At 40.3% G+C, this 16,090-nt stretch overlaps 1 protein-coding gene across 5 annotated transcripts in view; it reads left to right on the top strand.

The window, feature by feature from the left end:
- MDM4 (MDM4 regulator of p53) overlaps positions 1 to 16,090 on the top strand; it is a 31,540-nt gene that overhangs the window by 4,234 nt on the left and 11,216 nt on the right. For all 5 annotated transcript variants that reach the window (XM_087959702.1, XM_087959701.1, XM_087959699.1 and 2 more), the window contains exons 2-5: positions 1,242 to 1,346; positions 1,593 to 1,667; positions 7,994 to 8,127; positions 12,908 to 12,957. In XM_087959702.1, coding sequence (XP_087815828.1) covers positions 1,275 to 1,346; positions 1,593 to 1,667; positions 7,994 to 8,127; positions 12,908 to 12,957 — 331 coding nt within the window. In that variant the 5' untranslated portion in view covers positions 1,242 to 1,274. The remainder of the gene's footprint in view (positions 1 to 1,241; positions 1,347 to 1,592; positions 1,668 to 7,993; positions 8,128 to 12,907; positions 12,958 to 16,090) is intronic.

Raw genomic sequence — 16,090 nt, 5'->3', positions numbered from 1 at the left:
TTTGAAATAAATTCCCAAAATGGCATTACTGCTATTGTTGCTTTTTGTTCTTGGGAATATCTTACTGCACATTTAAGCATTTTAAAACTGAAAATGCTGAAGTCATAAAGATCAAATTAGTTGTTTTGGTAACAGTTCTAAAGTTTGTCCTTTGGTTTCACATTCCATTCCCATGCCTGTGTCCTTGGATCATTCAATTGTTGGCTCTGGTTTGCATTTCTGGTTCCTGTCATCTCCGTCCCTGCATCCCTTCCTCCCCATACTTTATGGCAGGTTGCTTTGTAGCCTGCACTTCCCTGTTTTAATTTTGGTTTTGTTTTGTTTTTAATGTTGAGGGTGCTTTAAGTTTTACTTTTTTATGCATACTTTGATTTTACAATCTTAATGTTCTTTGTGGTCGAGAAAACATAAGGTTATGTCTTTATAATATTATAGAGTGGTATATAATACAATATGCAAATCTTTTCCATGCTTGGTAATTGATACTACAGTAATCCTAAAATAAAAATAGGAAGTGTAGAGATGTTGTCTTTTTCTTTGCTTTCACTTAGTGAAAATTAAATGGGTTTTTCTGACTTGAAAACTATATATTTAATATCTATATTCTTAAGCTTATGGTATCTTAAAAATATAAACATCATGGTGGCATAAAATGTATTTGCCATCAGTGTTTAAGTAATAGGGGCAGATAGTGGTCTCATCATTACTTGCTGAGTAAACCTTGGAGGGAGAATTTCCAGTAGTGGTTGAATGATTCAGCAATACTCACATCCTGTGAGTCACATTAACGAGTCAGTTACTTGTCTCAACATGTCAAAGAGCACAGTTCTCTTTTGCTTCAAGCAGTTTGAATAACTTTGCAAGGAACAACACTTTAAATAAGGTATCTTGGAAGCCTCACTGAGAGATTTAGTAAAGTGGGCATTGCAGGGTTTTCTTTCAAGCTTAAGGTAACCAAAATTAAAATATAATATGATTGGCATGATAGAATTACACATTCTGGTGTTATCCTTAGATGATATATATCAAATTGGCCTAAAGACTTCTGAATGTTTAATCTTATCTCAGCTATGGTAGTCCACTGGATATCTTTGGGTTGGTGACTCTCTCCCTTTGTCTTAACCCATCTATCTCACAAAGTGTGGCAAAATATTGGGGGAAGAAATCCTGTGTATACCAGTTGGAACTGCTGGAGGAGAAGGGAGTATAAACGTATTAAGAAAACCTGATTTTTATTTTAGGCTTCTAATACTGACAGCTACTATACTACCAAAATGACATCTACCTCCACACAATTTCAACCATCTGAGAATGCCTGCAGATCATCACTTGAACCAGTCAAACAGGTAATATAATTGCATTTTTCAATTTAATACTGTAATCTGATAGAAGAGGGAAAAGTTAGCATTGCATTGCTGAGATTCTGTGAAATAGTTGTATTTGCTTTCTTCTGCTAGCTTGATAAAGTGAAACTTATCTGGAATTGGGGTTTGTAAAGCTTTAAATTTGTAACCTGTGGGAAGTTGTTTTTTATATTGATTTGTCCAGCTTTATACAACATGTCTTTAAAAAATCCATTTGGTGTATCATAGGTACGACCAAAATTGCAACTGTTGAAAGTTCTGCATGCAGCAGGTGCTAAGGGCGAAACTTTTACATTAAAAGAGGTGAGTTCCTATGCACTCAATTCTGCCCTGGAAAGTCAGGTTATCTAAATTTGAATTAAGAAAGAAATTTGTCATAATTTACTTTTTAATGGCATCCAGTACAGACCAAGTCTATATCCATATTCTTATTCCATGTGATGTGGCTGCAAAATTTGAATACTGACAATGCTTCTAGAGTAAAACCAGTAGTCCTGGCAAGTATTTAAAAAGAGAAAAAAGAAAATGTACGGTTAGTCCTTGACTTATGACTGTTCGTTTAATGATTTGAATTATCAGTGGCTTGGGAAAGGGTGTTTTACAGCCTATAAAGTTTCCAATCATTGCAAATGTTGTAGCTGCCCCCCCATCATGACATTATAGTCTGGGTGCTTGATAACTTGTTTGCACTTGCTAGGTATAGGACGTTGGTGACCAATTGATGCTTGCATGTTTTTAAATTATGCTTTTTATTTCTTCTCTATTGAAAAGGTCATGTCAGCTAAACTGGAAACATCCTATAAAGTCATTTCTTTTAAATTTAAAATGCAAAGTGTGTACAGTATTAGAAAAATGACACAGGCTGTGATTTATAGGGTTATTCTGTCAGTTAGGAATTAAATGCTGTGGCTTTTCATTAGGAATGTGTCAGATATTCCCGCAGAGTTGTTTGACTTATTTTAAATACTTATGCATTTAAATAACTTATTTAGCTTCCAATATTTTTGCAAAAAACAAATCCAATGCTTCAAATGAATGAGTTTCCATGTTAAAATGTTAATTTGCCATAGCAGCCTACATTTAGCACAGTGAGAACCTGTTTTCTATAATAGCTAGAAGCACAGCCAGCTTTCTTCATTTTGTTTTTTTCTTCTGATTTTTTTTGTTGCTGCGGCTGTCATGATATTATGCATAAATTCTATGCATAAAATACAGCTTGAAGAATGGACTACTCTTATAGGTTATGCACTAGACTACAGCCTACCTTGTTACATTTTATTACTTAATTTGCACTTGGAGACTATTAGTTTGATTCTCCATGATTTATATGATAGAAAACAAATTTAAAACATTTAACTAAGCTTAAATGCATAAAAGAAAAGCTTCTGAGAGTGAAATAAGAATAAAACAAAAATGTATCTAGAAGGACTTTTGCTCAGCTTTGGCTAGTGTACCAAATTGCAGACCTTAGTTTGCACAAGAAGGCATCCCCAATACTACCCAATTAAACTACAGCAATGCAATTTACATGGAGATGACTCCAAAACAAGTAAAAATGCTTTCCAGATTAGCTCTGTCTTTATCATCTTCCTGAACATACTCAGAGATGATGCTAGAGCAGGGGTGGGATTCAGCTGGCTCGGGCCATTTCAGGTGAATCGGATGTTAATTTTACATCCAGTTTGGCAAACAGGTAGTTCCGAAGACCAGCTGGGCCCTCCCCTCCCCGCCCTTCCCAGGAGTCCCCACGCACTTGATTCTGGCTCCCAAGAGGCTCCAGGGAGGCTTCCTAGGCCCAACATGGAGCACACCCCCGTGCCCCATTTTTGCTCCCAGGAGGCTCTAGGGAGGCTTTCTAGGGTGCGAAGGAAGGAAAAAAAGAAAAAGAGGGATGGATGGGAGAAAGAAAGGGAGGGAAGAGAGAAAGAAAAAAAGAGGGTGAGAGAGAGGGAAGAGAGAAAGAAAAAGAAAGGAGAGAGGAAAGGGAGAAAGAAAGAAAGGGGTGAAAGAAAGAGGGAGGGAAGGGAGAAGAAAAGAAAGAAAGAAAAAGAAAGAAAGAAAAAGAAAGAAAGAAAGAAAGAAAGAAGAAAGAAAGAAAGAAAGAAAGAAAGAAAGAAAAAGAAGGGAAGGCAGAAAGAAAGGGAGGGAGGGAAGGGAGAAAGAGGGAATGGAAGTGAAAATGAATGATATATGGATGGAGGGAGGGAGGAAGGAAGGGAGAGAAAAAGGAGAGGAAGGAAGGGCCACAAACCCTGGCACTAGATGCAGCTTCAGAGGATGCTTTGAAACAGCACAGCAATCCAGGGCTGGAAGGGACCTTGGAGGTCATCTATTCCAACCCCGTGCTCTAAGAGCATTGTTAAAGTGAGTTTTGCTCTTTTGACCCACCCAGTCACATGGCCACCTAGCCACGCCCACCAAGCCACACCCACAGAACCAGTTGTTTAAAAATTTGAATCCCACCCCTGTGTTGGAGTGATTTTTATAGCAAGACTTTCAGTAGATTGACTGTAGAGCACAGCCTCATTTATTTTCTGATATCCCAAATAGGGACTACATAAAAAAGAGATTTTTTAATTTTTTTAGAGCACCAGGAATAATTTTTCTCTATATGATCTAATCGGTCAGGCTGATACAGGATTAAAGCAGGCATATCCCAGTGGTGCTTTTCAAAAGGCAAGTGGGCTTTCTTAGTTTTTTCTTTGAAAACATTTTTCCTCACATCCAAAAAACAAGTCCAGTTGTCTTTTGAAAAGCACCATTAGGACATCCATGACCTGGATAATTGAGAATCTGCAATTCTGCATAGATGTTAGAGCGGGCAATTTAGTTACAGTAGGTAACATGATGCCAAACCATGAAGGTCAAAACTAGCAATTAGTACTTTAAATTGTATCACGGCAACAATTAAATGAAAGCTACTGCAGAATCCACAATATAGGTGGAATATGTTCCCAACAACGTGAACTAGTTAGCACACAGGTTGGTGCATTTTGGATTAATTCAGGTTCTAAGTAGTTTTTACAGGCAGTACCATGTAAATTGCATTGCCATAGTTTAACTGGGTGGTATTGAGGAAGTCGTCTTCTGCAAACTAAGGTCTGCAACTTGGTACACCAGCCAAAGTTGAGCAAAGTCCTTCTAGGTACATCTTAATTTGCTATATTAGCAGGACCTGTTTACAAGAGGTAGAGCCTGACCATGCAGATACAAGATTGGTATAGGTGGAGAGCCTCAATGGACAGTGTTTTGTTTGGGCTCAGCTTTAGGTAGGTCTATCCCATTCAGATCCTGACAGCCTTCAGGGACCAGGATAAGAGAATAATACCACCCTTCCCTTTAATACAGTGATAACACTGTACCCCAAGTATTTTTTTGCACCATAAGATGCACACTCCTCCCACACACAAAAAAATGGGTGGAAATGTCTGTGCATCTTATAGAGCAAATGTTGCCGAAGCCCCACCCACCCGCTAGCCCCCACCCTTCGGCCTCTGCCTCCCAGCAATTTGCCTCCTTGCGGCAAATAACCTGGTCAGCTTCAGCACAGCCTGATTTAGCATGAGCAGCTGATTGGCAGTTGGCTCGGCCTCCCAGAATACCGCTGATCAGCTGTTCCAAGCTGTGGGGATCACCGCTGCCCATCGTTGCAGTTGCTGCCCATTGCTGCCACCATGTGCCCCATTTTCAGCCTGTTCCAAGAGGTAGGGATTGCTACCGATTGCCGCCTCCTATTGTCTCTGATAGGAATCCCTGCCTCCTGGAGCAGGCTAAAAATGGGGCGCACGGAGGCTGAAAATGGGATGCATGGAAGCGGCAATAAGCCGTGGCAGCAATAGGTGGTGGCAATAGGTGGCGGCGATGGGCAGTGGCAATCCCCACAGCCTAGAACAGCTGATCGGCAGAGTTCCAGGAGGCCGATCCACTAATCAGCTGCTCGTGCTAAATCAGGCTGAAGCTGACCAGGCTGTTTGCTGCAAGGAGGCAAATTGCTGGGAGGCAGAGGCAGATTTCCCCCCCTTGTTTTCTTCCCCAAAAGCTAGGTGAGTCTTATGGTCTGGAGCATCTTATAGTGCAAAAAATACAGCAATACCGTGTTTCTTAGAAAATAAGACAGGGCCTTATCTTTTTTAGACCCCCGAAAAAGTGGCTAGGCCGTCTTTTCGAGGGGTGTCTTAATTCCCCTCCAACACGCTTCGCCCAGCCACTGGGCTGCTTCTATCCGAAGGAATGTCCCATGGGCCTTCCCTCTCCAATGGGTCCCTTCTTTAGCAGCTGAAAGTGCCCCATGCGCACCATTGCCTCTCCACTGGGCCGCTTCTTTAGTGCCTGAAAGAGCGCCCCATGCGCACCCTTGTCTCTCTACCGGGCTGCTTCTGTAGCAGACAAAAGGAGCACAGACTGAGGGAAGAATGACAGGCAGGAAAATTTCCCCTCCCCATTTTCCTCCTTGTTCGCAAAAAAGCCTCAATTCCAAAAGTTCAGCGTTCAGAATGGAGGGTTTTTGGCAAACGGTAGGAAAATGGGGAGGGGAATTTTCCTGCCTGTCATCCATTCCTCAAGCTCCTCCTCCCTCTGCATTTCCCTGCCTTTCGGAAAAACGGCTCCACTCCGAGCCTTCAGCATATCCCAGGACCCTGCAAGGCTTGTTGTGCATGTGAGTGGCAGCGTTGCTGTGGTTCGTCACATCGACGCAGCCTCTTTGAACAGGACCCTGCAAGAATTGCTGTGCTGTTGTGCGTGCCGCCACGAGTTTGGATACACTGGCGCAGCTGTTCACAGTAGGATGCCAGCTGCACCAGTGTGATGAAGCTCACGGAGGTGCTGCCATTCATGAGTACAATGCTACAACAAGCCTTGCAGGGTCCTGCTCCAAAAGGAATGGATAACAGGCAGGAAAATTCCCCTCCCCATTTTTCTGCCTTTCACAAAAACGGCTCCACTCCGAGCCTTCAGTGTATCCCAGGATTGCAACGCAGAAGGCTCCATTCCGAATCTTCACCATTGCAATCCTGGCATACACTGAAGGCTCGGAATGCCTCTGCTTCAGCGCAGAATGACTTTCGTCCTTCTCTGCAGCTGGACACTTGCGCCCCCCATGCCCACGTTGCCACTTGTGCTGGCTATGCCCATCCCCCGGGCTTATTTTCGGGGTAGGGGTAATATTAGGCCCACCCCAAAAAAATTAGGATTGGGCTTATTATTGGGATGGGCCGTGTTTTCTGAGAAACACAGTAGTTAACTTTAGCTAGCATCGTCATACAGATGTTAAAAAGGAGAAACTGACCCCTGTATTGCATTGTAGGGGCCATTAGGATTTCTTCCTCACTATAATTGACTGAGACAGGAACAGAATTACTACAAAAGAGTGCTTCCAATCCTTATCTCCATAATTCAACCTGGTAAGGTATCGTGGTGGATAATGACAAAAGCCACTGAGAGATCTAAAAGGACCCCAAGAGGCTCATTCCTCCTGCCAGGTCTTATTAGTAGTCATTTATAAGAGTGACAAGTCTTAATTATCTTATCTATCTTAATTCCAGCCTAAATGCTGACTGAAAAGGTTCCAGATACCGCTTCATATTTATATTGGATTTACCAATACCAGAAAAGGGAAGGTTGGAGAGTGGGTGGTAGTTATCTAATACTAGCTGAACTGGAGATAATTTTAGGAGATTTACCACAGTCGATTTCTAAACTGCTGGCAGAATCCCCTCTGTTAAAGGAATATTGACAGTCTCCCAGATCCATATGGTCACATGAAACTTGCAGGAGCCTGGATAGGCATAGGTCAAGCATGAAGGATAACCTAGAGAGTACTCTATCCACCTTCTTGGAGTGTATAGGGCAGAAGGTAATGTAAGTTCAAGATCTTTCCAGCTCACAAAATACAGGGCAGAGATGCCCACTAGATTTTTGGGGAACTTAAGTCTCTTCCGGTTGGATCCTTTAGGTGCCTAGGGAAGGCTATCTGAATGCATCCAATCTTATACAGACAAAGCATAATCTAATTTAACAAAAGTCTGATGGAAATTCTTTCGGTTTTCAGATTACATTACTTTTTTGAAATAAACATTCTAATGTATGGCTATTTTCATGTGATAGGCCGGATTTTTATTTATATTTATTTATATATCACATTTAGAAACCTATCTTCCTCACAGAGTGGTCATTATTCAAATAAAATGTAAAAACTAATAAAGCCATACATAAATATTAAGCAGTTAAAACTAAAATAATAAGCATAATTAATAATAAATAAGCCCATTGTTCCTTTGGAGGCTATAAACTCACATATTTTTCCTGATGGTTTTATTTACCTGATCATAACTTTTGCTTTTCCTTTTTAAATGTATTCTGTGATTTTCTTATTCTTTGGATTCATTTTAGACCTTTATTGATTTTTTATAAATGTTTCAGGACACTTTCTCTTACTTAATGAATTATGGTAGAGATCCATAGCTGTCTTTATGGTGTTCCTTTGTTGTTTGGTTATATTGCATTGAAAAATGTGTGTGCACGCACACATACAACAGGTTTAAAAATTACTGAAACAATGGAAAGTAACACTACTGAGATGATTTTTGTATTAGCATAACTGAAATTTTCATTTTGTTTTTTGTTTTTAGTGTATGATCTATCTTGGAGAATACATTGCACAGAAACAGTTATATGATAAAGAGCAGCAGCACCTGGTACACTGTGGAAAAGACCAGCTGGGGAAGCTTTTGGGCTGTCAGAGTTTCTCTGTAAAAGAACCAAGGTAGGAAATCATACCAATAGAATAAGATTCTGCAAATTTTAATATCTAAAGCAAAGAGTTCTCTTTTATTTTGTGTAGATACAGTGAATTCTGGCCCAATATTACCTTTGGGAACACCAGGGGTGGGATGCTACTGGTTCTGTCTGGTTCTATAGAGCCGGTAGCTCTGAAGAGCAACAGACACAGAACCGGTTCTGTGTTTGCTGCTGTTTGGCCTGCCCACCCTCCCGGGCTCTTACATGACGTTTATTTTCTGCTTTTTCAACTTCAGCTACTTTGCGCGGCACAACTGAGGTTGAAAAAGCAGGGAAACAGAGGCTTTTCAAACGCTGCGCACCTGCGCGCAGTGCTTTTCAGCTGTCCGGGCGGCACAGCCTAAGGTTACTTTACACATGTGCAAAGCCAAACCGGTAGTAACACCGGTTGAATCCCACCCCTGTAACACACATCTAGCTACTGTATTTTTCGCACTATAAGAACCCCCCAAAAAGTGGGTAGAAATGTCTGTGCATCTTATAGAGCAAATGTTGCTGAAGCCCCCCCTTCTACCCACCGGCTCCCACCCTTCAGCCCCTGCGTCCTAGCAATTTGCCTCCTTGCGGCAAATAGCAAACAGCCTGGTCATCTTCAGCACACCCTGATTTAGCATGAACAGCTGATCGGCGGTTGGCTCGGCCTCCCAGAATACCGCCAATCAGCTGTCCAGGCTGCAGGGATCGCCGCTGCCCATTGCCTCCATGTGCCCATTTTTGGCCTTTGTGTGCCCCATTTTCGGTCTCCACGTGTCCCATTTTCAGCCCATTCCAGGCAGTGGAGATCGCCGCTGATTGCTGCTGGCGATTCCTGTTGCCTGGAACGGGCCAAAAAACGGACATGCGGAGGCCGAAAATGGGGTGCGCGGAGGCAGCAATAGGTGGCGGTAATGGGTGGTGATCCCCGCAGCCTGGAATAGCTGATGGGCGGTATTCCGGGAGGCCGAGGCAACCGCCAATCAGCTGCTTGTGCTAAATCAGGCTGTGCTAAAGCTGACCAGGCTGTTTGCTGTTTGCTACAAGGAGGAAATTGGTGGCAGGCAGAAGCAAAAAAATATTTTTCTTGCTTTCCTCCTGAAAAGCTAGGTGCGTCTTATGGTCTTATAGTGCAAAAAATATGGTAAATACTTTGTTGTGAGAATTGTGTTGTAATTGGTGACATCCTAAGAAATTATCAAATACATAAACTTTAATGGCAAATGCGAATTTAATAAGTATTAGAACAGAGTTACCAAAATCTGTTTTGTCGATATTTCTTAATCCTCTTGTATAATACTTGGAATAGATTATAGGCTCAATAGTGAAGCATATTGAAAAATTCTGATGACTAGGTTTATTGAAAAACCTAAAACCACTGGTGTGGTGGAGCCAGTTTGTACTGGTTCATGAAAGCCCATTACTAAATTTTCAGAAATGTTACAAGCCACTTACAAGTAGAATTGAGCCTTGATGTCTAACTTACAAATCAGCTGTTCTGTGCTATTACAAATAGTCCTGGACGTACGACCACAATGGAGCCTAACATTTCTGCTGTTAAATGAAACATTTGTTAAGTAAATTTTGCTCCATTTTACGACTTTTCTTGCCACAGTTGTTGAGTGAATCGCTAAAATTGTTAAGTTAGTCACATGGTGTTAAGTGAATCTGGGTTCCCAATTCACTTGGGGATCCACAAAGTGCTCACATGATCCTGGGATACTGTAACTGTCATAAATACAAATTAGTTCTCCATCATCAGAATTTTGATCATGTGAATGCTACAACAGTCATAAAGGTGAAAAATGGTCATAAGTCCCTTTTTCAATCCCGTTGTAACTTTGAACAGTTACTAAATGAACTGTTGTAAGTTAAGGACTACTTGTACACAGGGCATTGGTGGCAATGGAGGTGGCGGAGCCAGTTCTTAAACATTTACTAACACACCACTGCCTGCAACCAATTTGGTTTATTAACTTCATCCTGATTAATTGCATTAATATTTTGCTGAATTTGGTTACTGTAATACTATGCTTACTCTATTTATTTGTATTTGCGTGATTAGTTACATTTATTACCTTTTTTTCTAAGAGAATGAATAAAGAAGAAAATGCATGCTTGATTTTCTAGTCGTATCTCCTATGCTTTGGGTATATATTATATGTGAATGCTGAATATTCCAGTCTCTTTTTTTCCTTTGGCTGATCAGTATATTTGTCTATAGCAGAATGGAAGCAAATGAGCATGCTAGAATCCATGTGCAGTACTAACATGCAGACACTGCTCTTGTTTAGTCAGTTACTCTCTGCTCCCATGCTGGTGCATACTTAAGACCATGCTGTTGCCATGGGATTTAATTGCACAAGTATAGTATTGTTCACTTAAGTCCTGTGAACTTAATTCTAACTATGCAGTAGAGAAGTTTGGAATGGAACTACACAGAAGCAAAAATTTCACAGATTGGGTCTTGAATATTCCTATATCTATATTCCTATATTCTTATATGCAGTGGAATAAACAATAGTGTGTAAATTAATAAATGGAATATTTTATTTCAGTCTATAGGTGCCACTATTATTTTTGAATATTCTTTCCTGTTAAAAATTATTCAGATAGTAAACTTAGAAATTTAGACTTGTCTAACTTCTGTTTTGATTTTGTAAAAAATTCTTGCAAAAAAACCAATTGTTTTCTAAACAATTTCATAGCTTGAAGCCTGAAAATTTAGGTTTAATATAATTCTACCTGTGCATGGAATTGGCTTATTCTTAGTGAGCCTTGGTGGTGGTTTGAATGCAGTATTGCAAGCTAACTCTGCTCAGCCTGGAGTTCAGTCCCGATGGGACTCAAGGTAGACTCCGCCTTCCATCCTTGATAAAATGAAGACCAGATTGTTGGGGGCAATATGCTGATGTTGTAAATCACTCAGAGAATGCCGTAAAGCAGGGGTCGCCAACCTTTTGGACCTCAGGGACCACCAAACTCATAATTTTAGATCCCAGGGACCACTAACTGGTTCTGTGGGCGTGGCCTAATTTGTGGGTGTGGCTTGGTCATGTGACTGGCTGGGCATGGCTTGTATGTAAATGTTATAAATATTTATATAAATATTGAATTTTTTATAAAAAGAAGAGCAACTTTTACCCAAAAGCAGGCAAAGCAGGCAGGCAGATTGAGTTGCTCACAGATTCATTCAGAGATCTATCTATCTGCCATTGACTAGCTCAGTCTGTCACATAAAATTTGCTCACAAGCAAACTCACAAAATTAACTCACAAAACACCATGCATGTAAATATTGAATTTTTTATAAAAAATGAGCAACTTTTACCTAAAATCAGGCAAAGCAGGCAGATTGAGTTGCTCACAGAATCATTCAGTGATCTATCTATCTGCCATCGGCTAGCTCAGTCTCTCAAATTTGCTTGCCGTGAGTCTGCACTGAATTTGCTTGCAAGCAAAACTTCAGTCCTAAGGGAGGTTCGGCTGTACTTAAAAGCAGACCCAAAGATTTAAAGGCTAGCTAGAAAGCAAGAAATCCAGCCATTTCCTGCTTCCTAGCTAATCTAAATCTCCCGGCACAGCAGGACAGATGATGGTGGGAAAAAGGAAAAATAGCAATTTAGCAGGCAAGTTTACCAGGTAAGGAGTGAGTGGGCAGGAGGGTCCCGCGTGCCATGTGGGCGGCGCAGCCTTGTGTTTCTGCACAACCTGGATTAATTGCTTTGTGGGGGTTCTGGGGGTGAGATTTCTCTGTGGCCCACCAAAATTTTCTCACGGCTCACCAGTGGGCTGCGGCCCACCGGTTGGCGACTGCTGCTGTAAAGCATTATGGGGCGATATATAAGTCTAAGTGCTATTGCTATTCTGTGGATGGAAATTTTATCAAGCCTCCCAGCTTCATATCTGATACTCATCATTCTGTCAAGTGGTTTAACCAAACAGATCATTTCTGAAGGCTAGAGGGTTCTTTTTTTCTTTAAAAAGTATGCAGGTACAGGTATATTTGGCATGCTTAATTTTGTATGCATACAGTAAATCCCTGTCTTGACAGAGTAAGAATTCATTGTGTTAATTGAGTTTATGATAAATTTTCCTGCAGAGTCTTTATGCCAGCAATGGCTATGGCTATAAGGATTTAATGGCAGCTTGAGAACTGACATGAGAGAACTGATAACTGTTCTGAGAAAAAAAGTTTAAACATGTTTTTTTTAAAATTGAAGACTTGAAATTAGGCCATATTTATTCCTATTCTTTCTCTAAATGCATCTGGTGTAGATTTCTTTTCCTTCTTATAAATCGTGTGCTGTATCATGATATTGGATAGCTCAGTAGTACTCCATCTTGCATAATATTTGAATTAAAAAGAAGTATTCTTTATGCATGGGTGCGGGGACCTAGTGGTTAAGAAACAGAGCTTGCTGACCAGAAGGTGGTCAGTTTGAGACCCAAGCTCCTGTTTCTGCTCCACCTCCTGCCAACCTAGCAGTTTGAAAGCAGGCAAATGCAAGTAGATAAATAGGTACCATTTCAGTGGGAAGGAAAGAGTGTTTCGTGCACTTCAGGGTATAGTCTTGCTGGCCATGTGACCACCGAAGCATTTTTATACAATGCTGGCTCCCTCAGCTAGGAAAGGGAGATGAGCATCGCTCCCTAGAGTCAGACCCAACTGGACAGTTTAGACCCGACTTTATCTTTTTTAAATTATTCCTTATATAATTATGTCCTTTATGCAATTATGTTCTCCGCTCATTATTCATTTTTTTTCCACAGCCTTGTTTATGATATGCTGAGAAGGAATGTGACTCTTGCCACTACTACAGGTAGGTTTCTTCAAATTCATTCTTTTTGTAAAATTAATCTTGGTAAGTAAAAACATGTGAAAGCCTTTGCTTGAGATGAATTGCTCTGAGGATTGGGAGTATTGGGATTCTGCAGCCCTGTGCTAACAAAAAAGCTAGCAATATGTTGACACATTGAAATGAATGCAGAATCAGGGTCACCATCATGGTGTCAATGGTTTTAAGTGTGCCGATAGACATATCCTGTGCTGGTCTCCAGGCTTTCTACCTGTATGGCTTTGTCCTTTGTCCAAATCCTTCTGAGATGCAGAAAATGGAACATGCATAACATTTTCCTGGTGAAGAAAACAAAAGCTATTTTTTGTTTTGTTTTGCTTTTATTATTTTTAAGTTGTCTATTGAATTATAGTAACTGCATTTTCTACACCAGGGTACTTCAAACTGGATAGATTTAAGACTTGTGGACTTCAACTCCCAGAATTCCTCCTCCAGTCATGTTAGCTCAGGAATTCTGGGAGTTGAAGTCCACAAGTCTTAAACCTGCCAAGTTTGAAGACCCTTGTTCTACACTGTCAGAGAGTCTGGTGTGAGAATATTAAATGCATTTTTGCATATAAATATACTGTTGGCTTTTTTTAGGCATTTTCCAGACCTGCCATTGTGGGAATGGAGCATTCTGGAGAAGTATAGAATGTTTCTGTTTCTTCTTTGAACTACATCAATGTGGTCATTCTGAGGGTGGTGTGACAGTTATACTGAAGTTGATAGTTTCAGTCACAAACAGTTGCTGGCATTTCAGACAAAATCAGTCCTACTCTTTCCATTTCAGAAAAGAATCAGACCACAGATAGTCCTAGACTTAACAACTGGTTGAGGTTCCAGTGGTTGTGCTCTGCCCCTGCACATGACCACACTTTGGGCATTTGGCAGACAGGCTGCATTTATGGCCATTTTCAGTGACCCACAGTCATGGCTTGGCCATAAACTAGCATTTATGTTTAGTTTTCAATAAAACTAACCTATACCATGGGTTCACTTAATGACTACAACCTCTGCAAAAACAGTAAAATGGGGTTGGTCACATGACTGACCTACTTTACAACCATCAGAAGTTATGTCATGGGAAGGCTCAGTTGCGACAGTAACTTGAGGACTACATATACATCCAGAACAACTAAAAGAAATACAGAGTGTATGCACATATCTTGATTTCAGTATATTTCTTCACCTTTTTTTAGTTAGAATTGGCTAATTTACCACTAGTCTGATTGGAGTAGATAATCTCTGTTAACATCTCCACTAGACGTTCAATTAATCCAGTGTTGTGGACCAGTATGGGGTTTCAAACAGGAATTCAGGTAGTCCTTGCTTACTAAACGCAATTGGCATTGGCAACTCTGTCAATAAGTGTGGCAGTTGCTAAGCAAAAAATCACGTCATGAGGCTGGATGTCACTTCTGTTTCTCTGGTTAAGCAAATCACTGTGGTCATTAAGCAAGACATCATAGGACTCTAACTTGTAATTTCACATTTGCATTCTCCATTGATTCTGTTTTCTGGAAACTGGTTGTAAACCTTGCAAATGGTGGCTGTCCAACTTTGGGACGGCCATATATGCAAGGATTGGTTGCAAAGCTGTGTTTTTCTCAACTACTGTAAATTTGAACAGTCACTAAATAAGGCAGTTGGTAAGTGCGGACTACCTGTATTGCTGACCTTGCTCTGTAGAAATCAGTATAATATTAAGGATAGTGGGTTTCGTATTTATTTGCTGGGATGATTTGATTGGCTGCCTGAATGCGTGATTTAACACAATTTTAAAAGCTAAAAATGAAATAAACTTTATTTTGACATAATACAAAATTCAAAATTGTATCTGAAGATGCTTTCCTAAAGCAGTCGGGACAATTGTGCATTGATTTTTTTTTAAATTAAGAAGCATATATGAGCAATCAGTCAATAGTTTTGCTTTGTGCATGATAAGATTGCTCTCAGTGCAAGCTTTATATACATGGTACTATTTATGCTGGCCTTTACAGTCACTTCAAAGAACATGCCACCAATGGAGCTCTCCAATCTGATATAAAAAGGAGTGACTATTGTAGATTGCTCTTTATTCTCAGGTTAAGGGTCATCCTAATTTCTGGCTGAAGTACCTCTGTCTGTCTAGAACGGAGTTCTTGTGTGCAGTTTCAGTGTATTTTGCAGAAGATTGTTTCTTTTAATGTGATCCTTCTTTGTTTTTGATTTGATCCCGATTTTGTTTTGAGAATCATTTTGAGACTAATACATTCACAAAGTTAAAACAAGGTGTGCACATCTGTATTTTCTTTCTAGGCAGTAGAATAGAGAGCCTATTTTTATGTTTCAGGAGGGGGTTTGCTGGCAGTGGATGACTGTAAGTGAAAACTGTGAGTGAGGCTATCTCCTTCTCTTTGCCCCAGTTGGTATAAGGGGGACAAGGCAGATAATTCTCACCAGAAATTTGAATCGGTTGTTTTTACAGAGTTTCCGAATTTAGTCTGAAGGTTCCATTATGTCTGCTGCTGAATGGTTAGTGAATGTAACTATTTTAAAAACTTCTGACTTCTCTTTTAATCTTCGTCGTTTTCCATGGCACACATGTATGCGACTTCAGAGTTGAATTGGCATCTAGCTAGATCTTTATTATGGTGAAAAAGACCATCACAGAACATATAACATGACGTTAGTAACATAGTTTATTATTGCATTTTTTAAAAAAGCCATAGCTAGAATATCTATGGAGAATCATCCAGGTCGTGGTTATCCGAAAGGTGTTTTTTAAAAGGCACCTGGACTTCCTTGGTTTTTTCCTTGAAAACATTTCACTTCTCATCCTTGGAACAGTTTCTTGGATGAGAAGCAAAACATTTTCAAAGAAAAAAAAACAAGAAAGTCCCACTGCCTTTTGAAAAGCACCTTTAGAATAAGCTGTACCAGGGTTATACCAAGTGCAAAAAAGATATTTATTTGCCTTCACTTCAAGATCCAGCTAGTCACATCTAATGTATCTACATATAAGGAAGGTACATTGTACTGGCGCTAATGGGCACTTCCTAATATTTCAGAGATGGTAGAGTTACTTTCTCATTGGGTTAGAAGTGCACTGACCATGTTCTGACCCTGATCAAGC

This window comes from Notechis scutatus, chromosome 3, assembly GCF_049901735.1.
Source record: "Notechis scutatus isolate UNSWTSFEM ecotype Mainland chromosome 3, rNotScu1.2, whole genome shotgun sequence".
Lineage (NCBI taxonomy): Eukaryota > Metazoa > Chordata > Lepidosauria > Squamata > Elapidae > Notechis > Notechis scutatus.
This window is presented reverse-complemented; position numbering and strand designations above follow the sequence as displayed.